The 27384-nt window shown below is 34.9% G+C and overlaps 1 protein-coding gene across 1 annotated transcript; it reads right to left on the bottom strand.

Moving 5' to 3' along the window:
* Positions 1 to 395: 395 nt before the first annotated feature.
* LOC117343511 (neuronal acetylcholine receptor subunit alpha-7-like) lies at positions 396 to 1646 on the bottom strand. Its single transcript, XM_033905893.1, has one exon. The coding sequence runs from the start codon at positions 1644 to 1646 to the stop codon at positions 396 to 398; it is 1251 nt and encodes a 416-aa protein (XP_033761784.1).
* Positions 1647 to 27384: the final 25738 nt, after the last annotated feature.

The raw sequence follows: 27384 nt of genomic DNA, 5'->3' as shown, positions 1-27384 counted from the left end.
TATTTAGCACTGACTGATACTTCTACGTGTATAAACTCATGGCTAACATAAAAAAAAACCATTTCATAATGAATTAAAAATGGCGTAACAAAATGGCCGACTTCGTTTGATTTTTCCTCTTGTCATGTACGTTTTCTGAGTTATGTCATACAAACTACTTTTTTTACTTTCATTTCATATGAGCTTCTATGAGACCAGCTAACTCTCGCAAATATTTAACTTCTAAGTCTCGTTTCATAAAATCTCATATTACAGAAAGATCATTTAAAATCCAAGATCTACTGACAATCCACGAACACCCCTTTAAATGTGTCAGAACGGTGGTAGGCTAAATATATACATTTAAGTAATAGATATATGGACGCACTGTGCATATAGTGAACTAATTCTACCTTCTAAGTATAATGAGAGCAGAGAAACCAAAGGGTAACTGTAACGATTACCAGGAATGAAATTCCAAACAGAGATATGTCAATGATTCTTATCACATCTCTGTGTGAAACATCTACGAAATCCAATTCAACATCGATGTTATTTTCTACTTCCGGTACCTCCTTTTCTCTCAGTTCCGGAATTTTTAGCGACCTTTCATTGCTGGTTATCTTGTTAGTTTTCAGTTTATACCAGTAGCACGTGAAGCGCCTTAGCCACCTCGGAAACTCTCGGACGTCTACCATAGCGTCACAGCGAAGTGTAAATATCGTCAACACGATCAACACACTGCTGTAGAACAATGAAAAAAGAAGAAAGTAGGACATCCCTGCCATGTTTTCTGACACTTTCGGAAGATTGTCGCTTATTAGTGTCATATAGACAGCCAGCGACAAAAACATTGTGATAGTGTAGGATATCCGCTCACCCGAAGGGGCTGGCAGGAGGAACGCAAACGGAAGGAGGAAGCATAAAAGCAAGATCGGTATGGTCAGAGATACGATAAAGTACAGATACTTCCGGGATATGTGCAGGGTGAAGTCAAGCGTTGTCGAGGGAGACCCGAACCCCATGTAATAGGACACAGAAGTTCCATCGATATTCCATTCTCCATTTGGTGTATAATAGGTCGTATCTAGAACAGTACTTGTATATGTGAGTACGACTTCAGGAAAGGATGTCCAAAGAAGTACCCGGATGCTGCATATCTGAGTGTCAGCCGGAAACTTAGACATATCCACGGAGCAAGTCGACTTCAACAGCTTTCCTGGACTAAAGGCGCACAGGCCGTTAGAGGAAAGTGTCACGTCAAATTCATCACTTCCAAATTTGCTTAAGTCATCGGCAGCGGTGATCACATAAGCTTTTGGTTTCCAAACTTTCGAGGCATTTACTTGTATATGCTCAATTCCTCCGTAGTCACTTGTTGACCATCGCAAACGGTAGTCGTTCCAAAGCAAGGTCATGCCAGCGCTTATGGTAATGACTCCAGAAACTTCGTCAAAGTCAAGAATCGAAAGTAGGAACATTGACGCATCTACTGGAAGTGTATCACTACTGTAGTTATAAACGGGGTAGATCTCCCTTGTGTAGTTGGAGAACAGTGTGTTAGTCAGCCTAATCCAGTCGTCCATCGTTCCCGTACCTCCCAGCACAGACTGTTGGTGGGTGAAGAAAGTGAACACCACAAGGAGAGTGGCTCGCAGGTGAAGCATTTTTTTTCCGGTGGAGAGATTACCTGAAGTAAAAACTGGTGATAATTTCTTGATATCATAAACATGTGTGTGAAGTTAAGACTTTTGGAATTATTTGCGTAAAGTTTGTTTTTTTCAAGAGCATTTTGTTTTAATTTAAAGTCATTAATTTTTTTTAATTTTCATTTCAAATGCTTTTAAGTTCTAAATTTTATTTAAACACGCTCATCAAAATTGTTTTGTGATAACGAATAACACACAGTTTTGATAATTAAAGATCCATATCCAATTATTTTTTACCTTTACTTCTAAGACCCAATTAAAAAAGATTTTTTTATTTAATTTACAATAATTGCGAAACAAGTTATATCAACTTATATTAATTACGCTTGTTGGACCAGATCGAAGTGCACGAGGAGTCTTACTGTGGGAGGAAACCGGAGTACCCGGAGCAAACCCACGTGCTCGGGCAGGTGACCCCACACGTCCGATCAAGGAATCGAACCCTGGACGCCTAGGTGAAAGGCAAGTGTGTTACCACTGTGCCACCCGACCATCTGGTTTTGTGTGGTTTTTCGTATACCATGAGATCACACGTGAAAATTTGAATTATTTAACATTTGCAAAATAAAATTAAAAAAAGAAAATGGTAATACACGATTTTGTTTTGGATGACTTGAAATTTTCGTTATGACCGCGATCAGAAAATTAAAATATTAACATGAGTTAGTAAGTTAGGGTTTCCCTGCCAATACATATTTTTTTGTTCAATCATTATAGATTGTCAATTGAACTTTTTCCGATATTTCATTTTCATCTTAGAAATATGCTTAAAATGAAGTAAAAATTACTATGTTCAAATCAATTTCATTTTAATAATTTGATATTGTTTGCTGTACAATTTTCGTGTACACAATCTGGCAGTTCAAAGTTAAATGAATTTCTTTGAAATTTGATATCATGCATGTGTTGTATATAAGAATTATATAAATCAAATAATGTTATACTGTACATGTGTATACATAATGTCCGGTTATATTGGGACTTAACATTAAAATAGAAGTTAAAAGAGAACTTACAATAATTCACTGAAATTGAAAAAAATTAGACATTCACAAACATTCACAGAAGTTATAAGTAATTCACAGCCATTCACAGAAATTCACAGAAACTTAAAGTAATACCAGAAATTCACAGTAATTCCCAGAAATTCACGAGAGAACATTACAATACTAATTATTCATTGTTATATACTAAATTGTGGCATGACACGGATATTGAAGACAACTTACCTGTTTCAAATGCAGTATATCCCTTCAACAGACACCCCGTGATGTAATTGTTGTCCGGTATTATCGTTACCACTTATAACACTCCTCAGTCAATTTGGCGTTAATAGTCGTTCAGGGAGGATGTTTACATTCATCAACATCGATTGACTCAACCAATGGAAAAGTCTTTAGCATCATATGTGTCAATTGAACCAATAGAAAAGCTGATAACATCACACTTGCCAGTCAAACCAGCAGAAAAGTCGATCACATAGTATTTGTAAATCTAAGTAAATCGTAAATGCGGAAATTGCGGAGATATCAAAATTAGTGTATATAAAGAGTTTATTTATATAGAATAACGAACTTTCATTGTATTTTTGACAATAAAAGATATAAAAAATTATGAATGGATAATTTAGGATTTGCAGTAAAAATATATGGTTTCCGTTTTTGACCAATCAGAGCGAACCTTTGTATTCGCCTCATTGAAACTTGTCGATTTTTCCAATTGAAATGAGATTTTGCTGTATTTCTGAAATATCCGGCTAGTCTTTGACAAAATACATTATGTACTCACTTGACGTTAGCTTTTTTCAAACACAGATTAACGATCTTTAATTTGCAGATAGGGATCGGCCGGATGCACAATCCGAATACAAACACATAGGGGCCGCGATAACTCAGTAGGCTAGTGCGCATGCCAAGTAACCTCATGTGAAGATCCGAGGTGCATGGTTGGACCACCCTAACTGTGTCGGTTTGTGTGTTTTGGGAACTGAGAAACAGGCTGGTCTGTGCTGCTGTGGCTGTGTCCTTGGGAACGACAATTTACCCTGATTGCCCTGAATGGTATGTGCCGGGCCTCTTGAATGTTATTCAGTGAGGTTGTCATCAACTGCTACAGGGATATCCCGCCTCAAATTGACTGTGGCTGTTCACCAGGCGATAAACACAGCAAACAAATAAACAAGCAGACAAGGATACAAACACTACCTATATAACGGGACACTTTGATAAAGGATTGTTGATATCTAATACGCAGGTGATGTTATATCAATGATAGAACAAAACATGCATTAAGCTTTTTTGTTTTTTTGTGTTTTAATTATTTATATACAGAACCAAGAGTAGCCACAAAGGATTACTATCATGTAAGTCAGTTTATAAAAATGGCTGACAGTTTTTATATACAAAATGTACTTTATTTATTTCAATTTTTTTCCCATAGCAACATATAGGATGTAGACACACGATCTAGTTGGTATAGGATTCTGTACAGTTTTCATTTAAACAATTACCAGTCACCTGCTTTTAATATATGAATCTTGCTTTACAACAAGGATTTGAAATTAAAACGAAGATATTGAATCTTGCTTTAGCGATATAATGGCGGTTTGAATTGAGTTGGTCGCGAGACAAATCAAAAACGGATGCTAAGCACTCGAGACCAAATGTATTCATCACTCCATGAAATCAATAAGGCAAGATTGAATACATATATCTTAAACGCGTAATCTTGTTTTAAACTTGTTTTCTCAAGGCAATAACAACAACCTTTCAATTTATATGGCAGATTAACATGTTATGAAATAAGGTACATATTTATACGCATAAACAGCAAAGGTCAAATTCATGGGTAAATGAAAAGGGTAGTTTCAACTAATCTATATAAACATATTAAAATAAAAATGCCACATCGACCTGAACGATATTGTGGACCGCCCTTGTACAAAGTATCACAAAGATTGTATTGCTAGAGATGCCTATTTGAACCAAACTCAAACATCAGAATGTAGCTTTGCTGGGTGTTATAAAGACAAACGGTTCAGAATGTACATACGTGTTTGATGCTCTTAGACTATTTCACCTCTCCATATAGGTTTTGGCATTTCTTTCGAGCTGTTTTGAGCACAGGGGCTTGGCACGATTTTCCAAATGATAGTCCATATATATATGTATATAGTATCAAGGGTAGTAACTACAAAGAGGGGGAAGACGAACGTATTTAAAAAAAAAAAATAATTTGTCGTATTCTGCGGGTCAAAAATCTTAGTGACGCATACATTACCTTAAAGAGAAAGGTTTTATCTTTCCAATGAGTGTTCGATGAACAAAATTGGCCAAGTATTATCCAAGTTATGACCTGACGAATTTGGAAATAGATGCTGAAATGGCTAGGTCGGAATCTCCCTGTCCGGTTGAATAGTCGCCTCGCCTCTAATGGGTACCTCAATAACCATTCAGAAATCGAAAAATCGACGCTTGCAGCGGTATACATTAACCATAACTTTGTCAATATAGGATGTCGGTTGGTTATGTTATCCGTCATGTGCCGTAGCCAATTCCATATTACATCACCGAGCTTACCGTCTTCAAAAAGAACCGCCATCTTTCCCTAACCTTTCGTGACTTTGTTTATGTCGTTACAGTGGCGGTTCTTTTTGAAGACGGTAAGCTCGGTTTAAGGACGTGCCAGGTTTTGGAGGTGGAGGAAAGCCGGAGTACCCGGAGAAAAACCACCGGCCTACAGTCAGTACCTGGCAACTGCCCCACCTAGGTTTCGAACTCGCAACCCAGAGGTGGAGGGCTAGTGTTACGAGAGACTTGTATATCAGGTATATATCTCTGGTGTGACAACATGTCGATAATTAGATTATCCGTAATAGTATTACGTATAGGTATCTATAATGTCTGAAATCTGATCAAAAGTCTATCAGAAGATTAAGATTATGACGTCAGCAACATTTTCACTTAGTCATGACATAAATGAAGGTCTTATATGAAAATTGTTTATGGTAAAATTTGAAAAGTAAAGAAAACACAGCATAATTTTTGTTATTTTGTGGAACAGTTAAAGCTTAACAGGCGAAAGAGTAGAAAAGTATTACGGGACATATTTGTGATTGACTTTAATCGGTTTCTGTCACTCTTTGTCATTGACTATAATCAGTTTCTGTCATTCTTTGTGATTGACTATAATCAGTTTCTGTCATTCTTTGTCAGTGGCTATAATCAGTTTCTGTCATTCTTTGTCAGTGGCTATAATCAGTTTCTGTCATTCTTTGTCAGTGACTATAATCAGTTTCTGTCGTTCTTTGTCAGTGACTATAATCAGTTTCTGTTGTTCTTTGTCAGTGACTATAATCAGTTTCTGTCGTTCTTTGTCAGTGACTATAATCAGTTTCTGTCATTCTTTGTCAGTGACTATAATCAGTTTCTGTCGTTCTTTGTCAGTGGCTATAATCAATTTCTGTCATTCTTTGTCATTGACTATAATCAGTTTCTGTCATTCTTTGTCAGTGACTATAATCAGTTTCTGTCGTTCTTTGTCAGTGACTATAATCAGTTTCTGTCGTTCTTTGTCAGTGACTATAATCAGTTTCTGTCGTTCTTTGTCAGTGACTATAATCAGTTTCTGTCGTTCTTTGTCAGTGACTATAATCAGTTTCTGTCGTTCTTTGTCAGTGACTATAATCAGTTTCTGTCGTTCTTTGTCAGTGACTATAATCAGTTTCTGTCGTTCTTTGTCAGTGACTATAATCAGTTTCTGTCGTTCTTTGTCAGTGACTATAATCAGTTTCTGTCATTCTTTGTCAGTGACTATAATCAGTTTCTGTCGTTCTTTGTCAGTGACTATAATCAGTTTCTGTCGTTCTTTGTCAGTGACTATAATCAGTTTCTGTCATTCTTTGTCAGTGGCTATAATCAGTTTCTGTCATTCCTTGTCAGTGGCTATAATCAGTTTCTGTCATTCTTTGTCAGTGACTATAATCAGTTTCTGTCGTTCTTTGTCAGTGACTATAATCAGTTTCTGTCGTTCTTTGTCAGTGACTATAATCAGTTTCTGTCATTCTTTGTCAGTGACTATAATCAGTTTCTGTCATTCTTTGTCAGTGACTATAATCAGTTTCTGTCATTCTTTGTCAGTGACTATAATCAGTTTCTGTCGTTCTTTGTCAGTGACTATAATCAGTTTCTGTCGTTCTTTGTCAGTGACTATAATCAGTTTCTGTCATTCTTTGTCAGTGACTATAATCAGTTTCTGTCGTTCTTTGTCAGTGACTATAATCAGTTTCTGTCGTTCTTTGTCAGTGACTATAATCAGTTTCTGTCGTTCTTTGTCAGTGACTATAATCAGTTTCTGTCGTTCTTTGTCAGTGACTATAATCAGTTTCTGTCGTTCTTTGTCAGTGGCTATAATCAGTTTCTGTCAATCTTTGTCAGTGACTATAATCAGTTTCTGTCGTTCTTTGTCAGTGACTATAATCAGTTTCTGTCAATCTTTGTCAGTGACTATAATCAATTTCTGTCATTCTTTGTCAGTGACTATAATCAGTTTCTGTCATTCTTTGTCATTAACTCTAATCAGTTTCTGTCATTCTTTGTCAGTGACTACAATTTCATAGACTACACAATCTTGTGAATACATCACGAATTTCTTTGGATAATGAGTGATGATTGAAGTTATGATTTCTTGTGTCATATAATGATATATACAACTTCCACGTCAGTGAAGAACGTATGTCAACCATATACATGTATATACTTACCAAGGACCTAATCAACCCTATAATAATGCTCTTATCCCATGTACGTGTTATATACGTGTAATAATAAAATTAACTTCGCTGTTGACACGTGGTAATTTGACCTCCGAAGAGTGTACTTATGACTCGACAGGTAGATGGAGCCTGAACAATTAAACAATACATTCTTGGAAGCTAGAGTTATCTACCGTTGTCCTCGCAACTTCCAGGTAAATGATTGGAACAGAAATGGTAGCAATACCTTTCGATATATTTTCCTGTTTTGGAGCGGGCAGATATGCAGGCTTCTAAGAGTTATACACAGGCAATATTCCTACACGTGAAATTTACGTGAAAAATTTCATGTGAATTTCACTTGTTTGCCCTTTTCACGTGAAATTCACGTGAAATAGAATTTCATGTGAATTTCACGTGAAGGAATATTGCCTGTGTATATATAGATATTTTCAAATTGGTATTACGTTTTGTATGTATATGGTCGCTATAACTATGTTGCACTGTCAAAGGAGAAACGCCGGACATTCAATTTCATTTCTTATTTATATGTTTGCGATCAATGCCTGTTGTTGACATCTTTTAATTAATACAGAAAACAATATCGTTGGTTTAATACTCAAAATGTTACTCAAATAGTTATTGTATTTGGGTTAAGCGGAATGTTTTGTGACACCCCAAACAACAATTGTGATTTGTAGGGTCCATAAAGTTGACATGTGGAATGTAGTTCTTTTATTTATCCAAGAATAATGAATGGTTAGATTAGGTTAGATTTAGTTTTTTAATAGCCCGGAAACATCTTACAGGACTTAAGACAAACAGTGTATTTTTTTCCATTTTCTTGCAGTCCGAAACCTTAAATGTGGGCCGACACAGTTTTCTCTCATCGCAAAGCTGTTTATTTATTTAAGCCAGTGGGGGATATTGCTGCTGGCTTTAAAAATAATGAGCTAGGTGGTCACGTGGTCCGACGCGTCATCTGGATCACCTCATGATGACGAGCATCAGCTCCGTAATATGAATTTATTTAATGAAATTTGTCAACAAATTAAATCGCTGTCTATTAATTAAATATACATGTAAATAAACAAATTTCCAGTCTGGTTTAGGCTTGCCCATAATGTGGAATGTCCCGGAGAATGTACCTCAGACATGGCATACAAAACACCAAAGCACCAGCCATACATTGGAATATAAATTACATGGTAGAACTCAAGGAATTATAAAAAAGACAATGGTATCACTGGGAATATAATGAAATGAAACGGAAAAGAAGAAAGAACAAAACAAAACAACCCAAAACAAAACAAACAAATGCGAGAAAAGGAATGGTCTGGTGTGTAATTACAATAGGAAACATACAATGGACGCGGAACAGCATGAAAAGACAAAGAAAATAAAACAATGGATTAAGAATCAGCAATGAAGCAAGAGGACAATGGAGAAAACAGAATATTTTTAAAAAGATCACTTGACAAAAGAAATCTGTGAATGATGTCGCTTTGAATCAAATTCTGCAAGGAAAGAAGATAGGATATCGTGTGGCAGTAATACATCATACCATCATACCGTGGTGTAATGCCTTCAATTTTCTTAACAGAAAAGTTGCTACTGATTAAAAACAGAGATAGGACAAGCTTCAATCTGTAGCTAAGGGTTGTTTTTGTTTACAAATGAAATCGGTGTCATTACATTTGAGCAGAAAGTCTTCGCTAATTTGGCACATTTTTTAATAAGTGATGCTAACTTTAAAATAAACAATATGTGACAAGTGTACAAATTATAGGTGTTTTCAGTCCTATTTGGAGGTAGCATGGTGAAATGAGCTTTCACTTCACTCCAAATTAAAATGCATCGGTTCCTTATCTAACCTTTTAAAATACAGACAATGACGGTGACGTCATCTAGTTGGTACAATTCTTCTACGACCTGGCCGTATTACATTGTAGTCTACTGTTCAAGCTGCTTCTTCGTGTTATTATTATATAAATTAATAGTATGTCTCTTTTATGGTATTTCAGTGGGATGACACTGTAACGTCTGTAGGCCTTCCATGCTATCATAAACGAGCAAACCAAATTCACTCTTGTACCATAAGTATATATATATAAATCGTGTTTTTATAAACTCATATGCATTAAATGTAGATGGTGTTACTATAAGTTGGATACTAAATATCAAATGCATTGTATCTGGTATGCAGAGATGATAAACGTATGCTCCATTCTTCGTCGAGGCATGTTACGAGATGTCTACATGTATATGATTGCCTGAGGCGACTAATGTGGATCCTAGATAAGAGGCAGATTTGAAATGTATTTGTGGCTTCGTCGACATCGTATAGAAATTACATATATCTACTGCCAAATACATTTTTTTTTACCTTAACACTGAATAAAATAAATCATAAAGAGAAAATTACGTGAAATTGATCACCCCTTGTAATTAAGAGGTTAACAGCGAGCTCAACAGTGCACACACATAAATAACAAGCAATAAAATTAGATGAGAAAGAATTGGATATAGCTGTTAAGATGTCGTACGTTTCTATTCCAGTTTAAAACCTATTTCCGATAGGTCTCAGACGGCACAGGATTTAAAACAGTAGGTATACCAGGATGTAAGTGCACACACAATGCAATACATCTATATCTAGTATCGATTTACTCCAGGTCTTGAGTTGTTGGTCGATGGTTCCAACCTAAATCGCGGCAAATCTGTGACCGTCGCCGCAGAAAAGTATAAGGGTCGGTCTTCAATTGCATATGTAGTATGGGTCTTCAACATGCAAGAGTTCTACTATGTAGCATTTGTCAAATTGTAGGCTTTGAAATTGTACTCCGAATTCTACCTTGTAACATTTATCAATTGGTAGGCTTTGAAATTGTACTCAGAATCCTACCTTGTAGCATTAATCAATTGGTAGGCTGTCAAATGGTACTCAGAATTCTACCTTGTAACATTAATTAATTGGTAGGCTGTCAAATGGTACTCAGAATTATACCTTGTAACATGTATCAGTTGGTAGGCTTTTAAATTGTACTCAGAATTCTACCTAGTAGCATTTATCAATTGGTAGGCTTTGAAATTGTACTCAGAATTCTATCTTGTAACATTAATCAATTGGTAGGCTTTTGATGGTACTCAGAATTCTATCTTGTAACATTAATCAATCGGTAGGCTTTTAATGGTACTCAAAAGATTTATAAATCTATCTGTACACTCAATTATGCTTTAATTAGACAAACTAACAAAATATGATATTGAAGAGTAGACAAATTTCATTCTTAAATATTTTTTTTCTAATCAATTTTGTGTCGTCATATTCAAAACAAACACAAATAAATAATATCAGAAAGTATGATAAAAAGCCACTGCGCGTATTATATCTGTATCTTTGAACAGAAATTGCATCTACAAACTATAACTACAACAAACACGATCATATGCATACATACGTTTTACATTAACTGTCATATTTCGCGTGTGGCTCTAAAGATTGTATCGAACAACTCTAATCATGTATCTATATTCAGTTGTCTGTCGATGAATTGCATTTTTTTTATTTACCATAATCTGTTAGTTCTTAACAGTTTTGGGGTATTAAGAAAAAAAAAGGTTTGAACATCCGTTTCTACTACAATAGGTGGGTGTTATTCAACTCCCAAGGCATGGAATAATCATTACAACTCTTGAATAACATTCAGTATATACCACACGTGGAATAAACTCTAAATACGTTTTGATTGGTTGACACGGTGACCTTTGACCGGGACTATTTTTCTAATCACGTGATTCAATGCAATTTGATTGGCTAACACTTGAAGGCCGCTTCACGATGTCCTGGAAATGATAACGCACACGAAATAGTTTGCAGTTGTTTTGTTATATTCTGGAAAACATAAAGATTTGTATCAATTTATTGCTTTGAAAGAATAAAATTACTTATTATTTTGTTATGATTTATAGTAAATTTTGATACTTCCGTACATTTCCGAATTTGTCAGTTTTGTATATTAATTAGTGGCATCGTAAATGAGGTCATATCCTTACACCATACCTGATATCGTGAACATATTGTGTATGCTTGTGTATTTTAGGAGGCTGTGGTATGCATATGCACGTCTCATTGTGATAACGCTGCATTGACGCCGACTTTATAGTGCTACCTCACTGAAGCATACGACCAAAGACACCCAGCCGCACATCCCATCCGGATACATTATATTGAAGACGAGCAAACCAGTCTTCCTACTCCAAAAATGCTGAGTGTTAAGAACGAATAGCAACTTATTTTGATAGACTCTAGAATTTCTCGACCAAGTTACAGAACCCAAAGCTATCCTCACAAGGGCGAGTAGCAATTACTATTTTTAAAGACTCTGGTATGTCTCGGCCAGGGAGCGGTCTTCTTCAAACAATGACCGATCTAGAACATGGGCTAGATACATAAGCAAGATAACAATAACTGTAACTCGAATTACTATAACAAGAACTGGATTTATACATGTATAACACGTACTTGAATTATATTTATTTATTTATTTGTACTGGGTTTAATCTCGCAGTATTATCAGGAAAAGTGTCTACAGAAGAACACAATATACAAAGAACAAGCTGGAGTGAGATAAACTAAAGGAAAGATATGCACAGCAGACTTTATTCCTGGGCTCGTGTATATCCCCTAAACAGAGCAGGCATTCAAGAAACCACTTTCAGTCTAGCAGTTCTCAAATATTTGTTATGATTTTATCTAGAATTACAAGACGCATGTCATAGACGAAGCTGAAAAAACTTTTCGGAATTTCTATTCTCTCCTCAAAGCTATATTTTTTCACATTTTACACATGATTTATCGATTTGAGAATTTCCCTTCGTTTGACTATCGTTTGTTCTTTTCTTCACTTACGACTTACAATGATATGTCAGGGTTTAGAATCACAATGTACTTTGACTGACATATTAATACCACTAGCGGGATTCTCCTTCCAAAATAATGTCTTTCGTGGAAAGTTGTGTTTCAAAAGATTAACGGTAGCATTTTAGAATCAATTTATCCCTGCTTCTCAAAATTACATTTGCCGACATGAAAAACACAAACCGTTGGTTGTTAAATTGCTTTTCCTGAGATGCGGGTTTCGCTTTCGACTTTTATTATTCTTTTATCCTTGCATCAATTATTACAATGGTCGATATGCATGCCAGAAACTATTTATTGAAAACAAAAAACTCATATTGATTGCAACATACAAATTATACTTCAAGATCACATTCCAAAGTTCAACTCAATATAGATTATATCTCAACGTCGATACACGAAAGGCAAAATCAAAACTTAATCTTCACACGTAAAGAGCGTGTAAAAGGCAAACTGTGTGGGCTATATATTTAAAGCTATGGTCGGCAATATATGCAGCTGAATGATAAATGAATCCCGTGGCTTACAGTGTTGGAATCAACCAGGAAAATAGAACAATCGAAATTGGTCTAAACAAACATAGAAGTGCTGAAAGGATTGAGTTATCCAAACTACGTGCTAAGTTTGGATGACACCAAATAGTACCAACCTTAACAATAAGATCTTATTCTAACCCAAAATCTACAAAACATCAGCAAAATTGGAACATACATATAGATTTGCATGACGACCCTTGTAGAAGCACAAGGGGACCAAGTGTGTCGAAGGAGTAAGCGTCTTTCGCGTGATCGATTACACCCGGCGTGCAAATCTTGATCGAGTTCGGGTTACCTCACATCCTCAAAAAGCATGGTTTTTATCCCTGCTCTCTAACGACACAGAACAGAACATTGTCATTTAAGTACGAAATTAAACAGCATCTTCAGTGAAATGGAAGATGAAATGACTCAATATCAATACAAATTAAACCATATCGTCAGTAAAAAGGAAGATACATTGTACAGTGACTCAATATCGACACAAATTAGACCATATCGTCAGTAAAAAGGGAAATATCTGGACTTGTCGATACAAATTATAGCAGGTAGTCAAAAAAAGGAAAAGCATCACGACTCAGTGTCGATACAAATTACAAAAGGTCGTCAATAAAAACAAAAATACCCCGACTACATATCTTTACAAAAAAAGAAACCAGCGTGTATGGACAAACATATTCAAATTCCAATAAACAAAAATATAACGAAGCAAATGAATGAAAATAATTGCATATTTTGACGCGTTAAGCAGAGTTTAGCATTTAAATTTCAATAAATGAGATAACATGTTTCCCCAGGCAGTCATTCTGATAGCACCTCCACATTTGTTACAGACATATTGATTTTTCGTTAATTTTTTTTAAAAGTGATAAAAATTGCAGGTTCTCTGGATCCGGAGATGACAGCTGAATGAGAGAAAAAAAAAAATTAAAAATTATCTTGTGTCAAATACAATAATAATGAGATTTTCTAAATAATAAAAAAAAAACAGAGAATAATAACGAAAGGAAATGAGTCCAAATAAGATATTTCTAAGGTTGTTTATATCATTAGCTTAGAAGCATACGCAAATACGTCCTGTAAGAAAATACCGTCTGTGTTTCCAGGGCAACAGGGCGACAGCATTTTATTAGCAATTTTAAAAGCCATTAGATTGTATAGAGGTATATAGCATATGTCAATGTAAAACGCAGCAAGGGCTGACGTTCAGTTCCGCCATAATGTCATATTTAACTGTCTCAGCTAGCTATCAATCATTGCCACCTCCTACTCGAAGTCATACCATATACGATCGATCGCCACGCTAACCGTCAGAAAGTTTGTCTTTAATGTAAGATTAATTAAATGATGAATCGTACACACCATATCAAACCATAACGAGATTTGATTCTGATTTAAAAAAAAAATGGATATGTATATGTTGAGGTCAATGAGCAAAAATGTTTGGAGAATGTTTTAATTTGGTGGGAAACTCAGCATTATTTGAAGTCTTTATCTCATTTTTGATGCTATGACCATGAACCTGTGCACATATAATCATAAGAATATGTGATTAAACCGTTTTTTCAAATAATATTTTAAATTTTCCCGATTTTTTTTTCCCATTTGACCACTGTGACCTTGAATAAAGATTAAGGTCAACAATAGACATACCTCTTGTAGCGAGTTATACAAGATATCTACGTACCGATATCAAGTCTGTTTATGTTGGTTAAAATTTTTTATTTTTCATTTTTTATGACGAAATAACCAAATTTAAAATTTTAATTTTTTCCCCCTTGTATTTGACCCCAAGTGACTTTGAAAAACATTCTTTGATAACATGTTATGGGGAAAAAGGGAACCTTGAGCAAGACCTATATAAAGAACTAAGTACATTATGCATGCTTGTAGTACAACAAATGCTTTCGATAAAATCATTATTCAAATCGTTCAGGAAGTGTTCAAAAGTTCTATTTATAGATTTGTGACCTTGACCTTTGAAATCATGAGATTGATATTGCAGCATTAGCTCGATGTTCTGTATCACCACAGGGGATGTCAAATTCCGATTCTAAAACTAAATTACATTTCAGAGAAAAAAGTTTTAATGACGATCCAACGCAATGATAAATGTAAAAGCATCTACGTAGTAAACATGTAGAGTATAATATATGTAGATAAGGTACATGTCAATACAGTTACTATACACAATACATGTCGTACGTAAAACAACATGTTTGTTGACTCGTAAAACGCATTTGACACACAAAACAGTTAAATTGCGGTGAGGGAAAACCGTCTGGCAATAGGCCCATTTCGACATCATGAAGACGAGGTGTGTTCTGCAGTTTGGCAATATATATGAAAGAATTCATTTTACAATCATTTAAGCATTGATGTCAATTTTTTTTAGTTTCATCGGGGTATGAAACAAACTTTGTTTGCAAACTGTATGAATCCGCGTAGCGGATTCTTACAGAAGTTTGCAAACAAAATTTGTTTCATACCCCTATGAAACTAAAAATATAATTGACATCAACGCTTATAATTATTTTTTGGAAATGATTTTCTTATTTAAAACATGTTTTATGTACAATTTTACTGGTTTTAAATGGGATTCTTTTTCTCAAATCAATACGCAACGTCAATTGTCGTATTGTGACGTCACATTTTTCGCGCCATTCTCGGAATTTCTTTCATAGAAGAATGAAAAGAATTTTTCGACCAATCACATTTGAGTATTTACCATGAAAACAAAGGAAATTAATTATATGCCGATATTTTTTGTGTTTAGTGTCCTCATAATCTAAAAATGATAACACCGACCTCACATTGAATTTATCGTATGAATTTATCCGTGCTTATCGAGATTATTCCATTGTACGAAAACAGGGGGCTCCAAGGAGCTATTTCAAAATAGCGAATTTTCAAGAAAGTGCAAATGACTTTAGTACAGTGTATATATACCTTCATTCACAGGCTGCAAGTAAACTCACTACGTCTCAGTAACAGAAATGTGCCAGACAAAATTCAGATTTCTCTCTTGCTGTCCTATCATGGATACTAAAGCATTCCAATAGTTTCATACCGATCATCTAAACAATAGATGGGGCAGCGAAGGCCGGTGATAGATAAATTCCTCTCTGTAAGTACTGTTTAAAAGTGTAGCTTAGGAGTATTCCAGATCTCTTCTTTACTGGTTTGTCTCATGTCTGTTTAATGAGATTCCAAGTCACAGTACATAACTACTATACTTTTATCACTGCCATGAAATACCTGAAAACGTCCTCCTCTGCCTTTGACGGTCATTGTTCTGTTTGCTGTCTCCTTTGAATTGCATCACACCTAACAAGAATGAACAATCAGAAGAGCAGCTGGAAATATATGTCTAAGTCTCCTTCATCGACCTTTGTGAATGGTGGGATGTTTGTTTTCATAGCTAAGGCAGATAAAGACTAATAATTTGACTTAAGATGAAATTGAAAAGAACAATTAAAGAAAAACAACCACGATAGTTATTTGTGAGTTGGTTGGACTTCTGAATTGGCCTTTGTAATATAACCTGGCAAGACAATTAAATTAGAAACAATTTTTTTTGGAAAATTGTAATGTCATTTTTTTCTCCAGCAGTTCAAAGATTGCTATGAAAAAAGACATTTATTCTCATCTCAATGTATAGACAGCTCATACTCGCCTTTTTGAAAACGTCAGCATTCGTATATCTCATATTTAGTATATGCCATCAATTCCGTCAAACATCGTAGGACTCAATTGACGAGGAAAATGTCTGAGAAAAATTAAATCACCATATGTAAAGTAGACAAGAAATCCCAACTCCAAAGATATTGATGTATAATTAGTTTTGGTTTCGTTTACAGTGATCTTCCTACGAAAAGTTTGTTTCTTGCATTCTTGAATTTCATCAATATCGTTTTACAGGAATAATTTGGTGTTTCTAAAACCATTGCCACAAATGTATCTGATTTCATTGTGACATCATTTGATATTAAACGGAAGTCGACAGTCTATATATTATTACTATTGATTTTTAATAAAGTCTATGCCAGAAACTGACATATACAAATGATTAATTAATTAATGACCTAGTCATTGGCGTAATCGATTCCTACATTGTATAATGTCAATAATCGCAGAGGCTTTAAACCGAAAACAATTATATTGTTGTTTTTTTTGGTTTTTTGTTGTTGTTGTTGTTGTTGTTTTTTTGTTTTTTTGGTTTTTTGTTTTGTTGTTTTTTTGTTGTTTTTTTTTCTTTGTCATTTTTGAAAGTGATCGAGTGCGGCCTTTGACATTTGATCATAACAAATGACCACAAAAAATATATTCATGTAAAAAATCCATGCTGTGATTATTGATGATGTTATGGTGTGAATATGAACTAAATCTGTCCAAGGCTTTGATACCTATCTTGTACACAGACTTTTTGTGTATTTGAAAACTGGTCAAGTGTGACATTCTTATCAGGTGTAGAATTAAATAGTGTGACTGCTACAGAGTGAATATGATCTAACTTTGTCTAGGGGTTCAGGAGGACACAAGCTCTTTAGATCATAAGTGGTGAAGTATGGTCCATGTCATTTGCCCTTGACAAATCAGGTAAGGACCGTGATGGTGTGATGATATGGGGTCTTCACGAGATGCCGTGTACACAAGGTGATCACGGACGAACTCACACGGACGAATAGACAACGTAATTACTTTATACCTCCTTGCTAAACTGGATGCATAAAATAATAGCAAAGCGCCAATTGTTGCGAGAGTGATTATAATATTTCGATGATTTATAATTATATTGATTTTTGAAATAATTCTCCAAAAAGTTACATATTTCACTGGGGTTTTTTTTCAGTGAAAAAAATTGTAAAGAAAACTATCATGTATAAATGGTACCAATTTTTTTTTAATTTGAATATGTGTTTATTCAAACATCGCCTTAACATCAAGTTATTGGGAAAATTGGGGAAACAAATCTTTAAAACATTCCCTATATAGTGAAAAAGAAATAAGCTGTTTTCGCGTTAGTGATTTTACACACATACATATGGAACGCCAACAGGGTCAAAATTCGAACTGCTTATTTTCTTATCCTTATTTATGGAACGGAATTCCGAATAGCATAAAACACCGCAGCGCCCCCATACTGCATAATGAGGAACTAAAGAATGAGATCGCCAACAATCACAAAGTGAACGCGAATGCCGATAATGCAATACTGAATGTTGACCTAGCGAATGCCGGATTGCGCAATGACAATGTTGACGACTGGAATAATCAAACTGCAATATGCAATCTTAACACTGAATACATGAATGATAATAAAGGGAATGATAGGTTCAATTCGCATAACACAATGTTAATGTTGCACACAACAATACAATAACGGATAGTGTAATATTTACTAAGCAGTTCGAATTTTGACCCTGTTGGCGTTCCATACATACATACCAGACATGGTGTCAGGGCCAGAGAAAACTCGGGCTAGAGTTACGTATACTTTAAGCTTACTATTTGCGAGCAGGAAAGATATTCTATAAATCCCTGACACAAGCCAACAGGGATGTCGGACTAAAAATGCCATCAATCTTTGTCTCAAATGGAATTTGTTGGACTTTCCGTTATTGGCACGTGGACGGTTAGCCGGCCATTAGTCTGTTATAACGACGCAGTTCAAATCGATCTGTATCCCTACCGCATGTGGTCAGACCGAACTTACCCGTTATGTATTTATAGCCGTGGTTGCAGAGTAATATTAGGGTTTATTTACCCGAAGGTATCATATTTCCCTAGTTACGTTATTAATCTAAGTATTAACATCTTGTATTCATTAAGCCTGATGGCCTTATCAAAGTTACTAAAATAGCATGAACATCTTCTGTACCGTCCAGTAATACACAATTGTTATCAATTCATATCATATCTCGTGTTCCGGTTGATTTGCCATGGTAAAATATGTCGCAGCATCACCTTAGCTGTCAAAAATCGCAGTAAAAAGGAAATACAAGAAGTTTTTAATACCTGGTAAAAATATTCCGTGTAATTAATTTCACGCTATCTGAATTAACTTGTCTATAATACGAAAATAAATCACTCACTGATAATACTAACTATAAAATGTTTCATTCTGACACAAACACAGTTTCACAGGAGTGGTTTTGTGGGTATTTCTTTGGGTTCACAGCATGGAAATCACAAACTTTGGATATCATCACACTATTTTCGTGTGAAATAGTTAAAAAAAAAAACCAATTATTTAAATAGTACAACGTGCATGTGTATTTATTTCCAATACAGTATTCAAGATCCATTAATTAGACTTTAACTATCAATTAAAACAATCCCAGCTTCAATTCACCTCTACCAATGTTAATTTTCTGGGTTTTAATTGCACGGATCTATTATTTTATTACCATACCGTAACACATTATCATTCTAAAAATAAACTGTACAATATGTACGTTTGTGATAGCTCCTATTGTGAAAATGCGATCATTTTTTTTTGTTTTTAGTTTGTTTTTTTGTTTTTGTTTTTGTCATCTTCGAGCTCGACCTTCGTTTCTGTGTCTTAGCGTTGAGAGGAGTTGTTTCTATTTTGATGCATGATATGAAACTCCAAAATTGATACATTTTTATCGATTCTACCAGATATCATGAAACAGGAGGCATATAGGCGATAAAAACCTGTCTACCTATACTTTCCTGTCTATGATAAGAGAGCAAATGCCAACATACGATTGACTAGGATAGGGCCCATATGCCTCAACATCATAGCAATTTATTAACGTTCTACAGAATTTTCTTACATGATAAAACCCTGGTGTTAGATCTAATAGAACTCCGGGCGATATGCTGAACCAGGTCGCGTCCGGATGAGACTAGGGATTAGTCAGATGATTGGTATTTGCGCAGGCGATTTCATCGAGATATGAATACAATCTGTATCTATGAAGTAAGTGAATCTTTCATATAGATTTCCCATCAATACTAGTTTTATTTGTATTAAAGAAACTCGGTCTGATGACATGGCTTACACAGATGACGTCATCAAGCATCATACTGACCTAGATTTTTAGCATATTTAGACATGTTCAATTATTATCTTTCAATATATTCAGGCGTTAACACACCTTCATTTATGAAAGTGATTATGTTTATTATATAAAAAAAACAAAGCTTTCTTATGATGACAAGTTTGTCATTTACATAATTTTACAATTTGAATATGGGGCGGGGCCTTGCATCTTTCTTTTCGTACCGTTTTCATCAAGGATGTGAACGGTATATAAGTTTGTATCTAAACGTGCTTTCAAATATAATACTTCATTTAATTGTCTGAGGATAAATTGATCACTTGAAAACTACCAAATAAATACGATTCAGTTACTGTAGGAGCGCTAATAAATGAAATATATTCGGAACTATTCTGAAGGTCCGTGTGATATTGACAAAAGAACATCGAATGGAGGGCGCCGATTCTGCGTTATTTCACGCACAATTCGCCTCTAACGACCCTTCAGTGATGTGAAGGCGTTGAATATAAGCATCATATCACCGCCTAATTTAACCCTTATAATTCTTCCAACAGAAATCGAACATATTACCCTTGGTATTGATTTTCTCCCCAGCTAGGCAGCAATTAACTTAGACGTTGATTCAGTATAGTTTGTTACATATTCTATACTTATCTAGGTTAGGTTTATTCAATGCATTTGATGGCTGATCTCGAAAATATGACAAATAAATATCTGATAACTGTACACATGTCTATGACGTCAGATTATCTTATCTTGATTTTGATATTCTTTATTCGTTTTTCCAGGTTAACTTTTGTTTGTTTGTTTGCTGTGTTTATCGGTCCGTGAACAGTCAGGATAATTTTGAAGGGGGGTCTCCTTGTAGTAGTTGGTGTAGACCTCGTCACTGAACGCAGAAGGCCCGTCGCATGCTACCCAGAGCAATAAGGGTAGAGTGTCTTGCCCAAGACACAACCACGACAATTCAGACCCGCCCGCTTCTCAGTTTCCCGAGAAACAAACTGACACGGTTAGGGAGAGTCGAACCACGCACACAGTTAGATTTCTATTCCTACGTCATAGTTAGATTGTCTATTCCTACGTCATAGTTTGATTGTCTTTTCCTACGTCATAGTTAGATTGTCTATTCTTACGTCATAGTTAGATTGTCTATTCTTACGTCATAGTTAGATTGTCTATTCTTACGTCATAGTTAGATTGTCTATTCTTACGTCATAATTAGATTGTCTATTCTTACGTCATAGTTAGATTGTCTATTCTTACGTCATAGTTAGATTGTCTATTCCTACGTCATAGTTAGAGTTCCCAACATAGCGGCCGTCACTCGCTGAAAACATAAAAACTGAGTATTTCCCTTTTTTCAATGAAACGGATGTAAAATCAATGCCTGAATAATTCTGTCAAACACCGACTTCTATAACTTATAAAACTTCATCGAAAAGGGAGAGTCCCCGTTTCGTTTTTAACAAAAGGTCTCTGGCATGACAAATGAATAATCACAGTTCCGCCATCTTGGATCCAAGTGGTACATTTGATAAAACGATCCACGGTTCGGTTCTGCTGGTACAGCGCGTTCCATTACGAGAACAACAGATTCGTACCGTTAGAACTGGTCGAACCCAATAAATGAACGCACAGATAATTTCACAAAATAAACCGTCGTTATTTTCTGTTCCGACGAAGGATATTGATAATTGCACCATGGTCGACATTATAATCAACAATTAACGGTTGCAGTTTCAGACAATTAATGTTTCATCTGTAAACGTTAGATTTTACATAAATATTCATAATGTGGAATCGACAAGGGAAAAACGTACGTTTCATAAAAATAATAATCTAGTTATTCAATGTAATCAACCATATGGAATTCTATAGCTTCAGTTACTACCTAGAATACGGTTAATACGAGTGATTGTCAACAACATGCCATACGTCAATAACATGCCAGGTTTTAATGATCTTTTCCAATACAATTGCATAACTAAGAATCACGATATAATTATGATATAATCATGATATAATTATGATGCAATACACTTAGACAAGGTTAATACACCCTGGTGTTATTGAAATCTTCCTCTGTAATAATGATACAGTGAATCATTTGAGTAGGACATTATTGAATTAATTATTGAGCCTTGGTTACTCTTCATGACCGCTGTTACATCATAACCCGCAGTGTTAGGTGTTAGGTTTTCGTTATGTCTACATCAATATTACTATGGTGTTTTCACGATCCATTTTTATTTGCTATGTTGATGGCGGCCTTAAAAATTCCCTTAAATTTCAACAAGAATGCATTCATTTCATTAAACAGTGATTAATTTCCTGAATTTTTACCAAAATGGTAAATGTTTTCGTACAAATGTTATTTTTTCTGGAATTTGCGTAAAAATATTAACAGTACAATTGTTAACTGTAACTTTATTCTGACGCATTAAAATTTTATCTCATAACATAAAATAAACTGATCACCACAATATTGTAGTTGGTCGGGTGGCACGGTGGTAACACATTTGCCTTCCACCTAGGCGGCAGGGGTTCGATTCCCCTCATCGACGTGAAAGGTATGCGGTCACCTGCCCGACCACGTGGGTTTTCTCTGTGTATACTAGTTTCTTCCCACAATAAGAGCCCTCGTGGGCGTTCATCCAGGCCAAGTAATTAAGTTGAAATTACTTGTTCTTCAATTGTTATATTACAATATACACAAATTACAATTAACACAAAAATACTTTTGTGGAATGTCTTCACTGCGAAAAGCGCAAAAAACAATTTAAACTTTCAAAAATGCCGTTGATAGTATTCTCGATATATTAATGAATTACTAGACGGACTGGAATGAAAAAAACCACAAGAAACTGCTGTATGTTGACCATTGGAATCTATTTCGGTGCTTGATAAGCGTGTACATTGTATACGAAGCAGTTTGGGAATTTACCAACAATGTTCCCATGGTCTATGTCCAAGAAATCTTGAAATTTACACAATGGCTAATGTTGTCACACCTGTACGCATGTAGAATGGAATTTTACAATCGCTTGGATGCATTGGGAATTGGACATTAAATGTTAATCCAATTAATATAGGATGCAAACAGAGCAGGCAAAACTTAAGGAACAAATCCTTATTGAATTATTTCTCTAGACACCAATATGATGTATTTTACAGTACAGAACCAACACACGATGGATGACTGATTCAATAAGAGTTACACCATCCTTGGTTGCATCCTGACCTCACAACGAAGTTGACATTGCCGATGAGACAATTGGCCATGCTTGCCAGGGACAGCGAGTCTTCGCCAATGCCTATTATCAGCACGGATGGCCGGTCGCACACTTGTATTATTTATGAGAATCGACGGTGAGTGTAAGGTGCTGAGATTTTTCAGCTACAGATAATTCTGTACTGACGGTGAACTGTCCTGGGATCGTTAATTATGTATCTAGACAAATACGTGTACTTTACGTTGGTAGACATATAGATATCTACTATGGAGGAAGATGTGAAATCATTACGTGCTACAACGTCAAACGTTGACGAATTGTTGGTAGCTACAGTCATGGAGAATTGGGTTTAATATTATAAACACAAAACTGTTTTGTGTTTTATACTCGACTGTTGAAATGAGACTACTACATATATACAACATTGTATATCCAGTGTGTTTTACCTTCCCTTCCCCATATCATCACTTGAGAGCTTTAGCTGCTTCTCTTTCACATCATTTCGCTAATGTCAACCTGGAAACATACTTCATGATTTAAACGTTGTAAGGACATAGCCCCGGAACAATACGATTCAATTTATTCTAAGTATAGGGATAACGAATTTCATTGAAAAAAAAATGTGACTTGGTCTGAATGCAACTAGGGGGTTAAGTCGGCAATTTTTATTGACTGTTAATGATGGGAAATAAGTAATTACATGCGTTTTAGCTCGTTTGATGATCACAAAACAAGTACAGATCAACAATGAACAGTGACACTTAAAATACGAGGGTAAAAATATAAACAGAAAATACAGATTTGTATGGTGTTCCAAAAGGAGGGGCGTCTTCTGTTTCAACGACGACGACACCGGCCTCATAAATCTGGGTCAAACCCGGGGTTAGGCCACATTCGTGAAAAGATATCTAGGTCAGTGATAATTTCATACTGTACATATATACAAGAGCCGAGGACATAAGATCGATGAATAATTTAACAAACTTATAATGAAAATATTTATACATCTCTGTGAATTAAATATTCTATGATCGATATTCTGCCTATAAAATTTTATCGATTTATTGACAACGACCATTCTCAAAGGTCAAACAATTCTATGTCATTCTAAGGTATCTGATATAGAGAGATTAATCTGAAGTAAACATGATTTATTTGGGTTGTGACCGAGTAAATGGAAATTCCAATGAAAATAGGACTACCATAAACATTTCTTTTGGAGTGGTTGTTATTCCCATTTTAATATAAAACGGATTAAAACAGTTGTGTAAAGCACAATAATTTACGACTATACAATTGATATGAAAATCAACGCTAGCCAATGGAACGTAAATATCTAAAAAAAAATATCGATAAAGGACACGTATGGTTTAAATTGATTAAAATGTTATATGTAAACGACTCATCAGGTAGTTATTTCAAAACAGATCATTATAGGAAGTCAGTCATTCATATACCTACGCAAAACGCGATGTAAATTACCCATGATTATACATATATAATTATACAAGGCATTTAGCCATTAGGCAGCGACAATAGTCTGATAGCAAGATTGCGTGGTTGGTAAATTGCTTTATTATTTTTCACTTTTTTGACTTTAAACATATTTTATTTACACATATTTGCAAATAGGATTTGGCACAAGTTATTACAACTTATGAAGCCATTTCCTTACAATAGTTACATAGACAACAGACGATATTACAGACTGATCAACTGCAGTACGAAAGAGATATAGGCCTACATAACATTAGGCACTCACACAAAATAATATAAAAAAGTCAATAAAATTTTCAAACATGTTAAATATTGTTAAAATCTTGTTAAAATCTTCCGCTGGATTTTATAAAATTTTGTACTTTGTTAAATACAACACAATTTAAATCCAAAGACATATTTTCATTTCCAAAAAGTAATAATCTTAAAGATATATTTATATCTAAATCACTTAAATGATTTAAAAGCACAACTCGAGCATTTGTGTAAGATTGACATTCAAAGAAGAAGTGATAGGCCATATGCTGTAATAATAGTAATATCAAAATAAGCAAAAAATAGTTATTGCTCATATATGTTTTACGATAATTTTTCAACAAATTTACACATACAGCTATAGTGCTTTTTAAGACGTTAGTTAAAAAGACAAATATTTTAAAATGGAAGAAAACAGAACATAATCGAAAAATCATATATCTGTATGCTTTGGCATAAAAATTTCCGATTGCCACCCTGTGACCCATAAAATCATTACCCATTATCAAAGATCGAATGATTTGGTATGGGTATACAAATATTTTTCACTCGCAGGCAACTATTTTGCTGGTTAGACAGAAAATTTAAAAATGAAACGAATATAGCCATCTGTCATTTAAATGCCTCCAGAGGTTGTGCATAATAGACGTGTCTGCTGTTAAACATATCGATATTTGTGTAATACCTCCAAATATGATTATGTTACACGGCAGTTGTATTTCATTAATTCGTAAACCTTTTCCTTCGGATCAATATGGTTTTCACTTTGATGCCAATATCTACTTACGAATGGCTTGCTTGTAAACTCTGCTGGTGGACCTATATCTCTTAAGCTTGCCGTTAACCTGTATGCCATTTTAAAATTCTCACCAGGTGTCATATCTTATAGCATATTCTTTTGAAGTTATCCAATATTCAAAATGCATGGAAGTGTTTAAATTGTAATAAGTGCGCAATATTTCCCTTGTGCATTTCCTGGACCATTCTAAGAATTCACACTTTTGGCCCTTAGCGAAACTGACGAGTTATAGAAGGATGAAACAGCTACATGTTTGTATCCATTATTTGATATTAGCTGTATATATTTTTTAGCAGTAACAAACAATATTTTTGTTGCTTCAATTAAACATTTGATCATGCATCTTAGGGGAAATCCAAAACTGATCTACGTTTTTCTTTTTCATTTAATGTTAGTTTCATAGTACCACATGATAAAATATTATAAATGGAACAAAAACTAAAAAACTAAAAAACAAAAACAACTTGTATACATGTAGTTGACTAGCATTTCAATCATGGCAATTTTGAAAAAAAAAGACTTTATCAACAATATATAATTTCATACTTTGTCATCGGCGAGTCAGCGGTCATACCCTAATGAGCGCGTGGGCACCTCGCTGATCGATTGAGCGAACTTGATCGTTCTGTAATGACCGTCAAGTACATATCTGACCTCGAACAGTGACATTAACTGACTTATAACTACCTTTATTAATCTGCCTTGTCGTGGCCGTCAATTAAATGTCGGTGTTTAGGCCAACGCGTCACGTGACATCGGCACACAATCCAACTTTCGCCCAATGAAACACATAATGAGACATCGCTGTAGCGAGTGTTATTTACAGTTCAGCGGTCGGATAAGGTGGTGAAATCGTCCGTATATTATACATATGTATTTACAGTTCTGGCGCTGATGAATTGATCGTATACTTAAATAGAAACTATTGAAAAAGTATCAGCAGAACCATTGTAATTCCTTCAAATTTATCTCTAAACAAGAAATATCTTTAAAAAAGATAAACGGCATAGTTTTAATGCTGGTGGTTATAATGTAAAACTGCTGGTAAAATACATTAACGAACTAATTAATAAATGCGCAGTTTCAGCACGGATAACAAAATTATATCAGTTTGAATCATTTTTGGTGATAATAAGACTGCATTTGAATCAGGAAATATGATTCTATTAATGTGTCACTAGAATTTGAACTTATTCAGCTTGCATTCAATCTTAATTTTGTTTCGTCTTTAACTGCATGTCTGCATTTTGCATTTACCACTACATTGACCAATCACATACTTCATCTTGACCAGTAACGCCACCTGTCGCGTCATATCCGGGAACAAAAGAAAATTATACGGCTATGCCGAAAAAAGACGGAGGAAAATCTACTTCATGAGGAAGCTTAAATAGACTTTCATGAAAATGTTGGAATTGAAACACATCGCATTTCTCTTCTGATGCGCCCAAAGCTAGAGTTCTGTATCAGCAAAAGGACAATATTTCAATCAGCGACAACATCAGAGTATGGTTTTATTCGAATTCATTACATCAAATATTTGCGCAATTTTATCTTAACTTAACACCACCACGACAATAACAACAACAACAGCAGCAACAACAACAACAACAGTAAAGTAATTTACTCCTTCTTGTGGATTTAAATGAAGCATCTGAATTGAGTTTCC

This window comes from Pecten maximus, chromosome 2, assembly GCF_902652985.1.
Source record: "Pecten maximus chromosome 2, xPecMax1.1, whole genome shotgun sequence".
NCBI lineage: Eukaryota > Metazoa > Mollusca > Bivalvia > Pectinida > Pectinidae > Pecten > Pecten maximus.
Note: the sequence above shows the minus strand (reverse complement) of the source record. Positions and strands in the feature narration are given on the sequence as shown.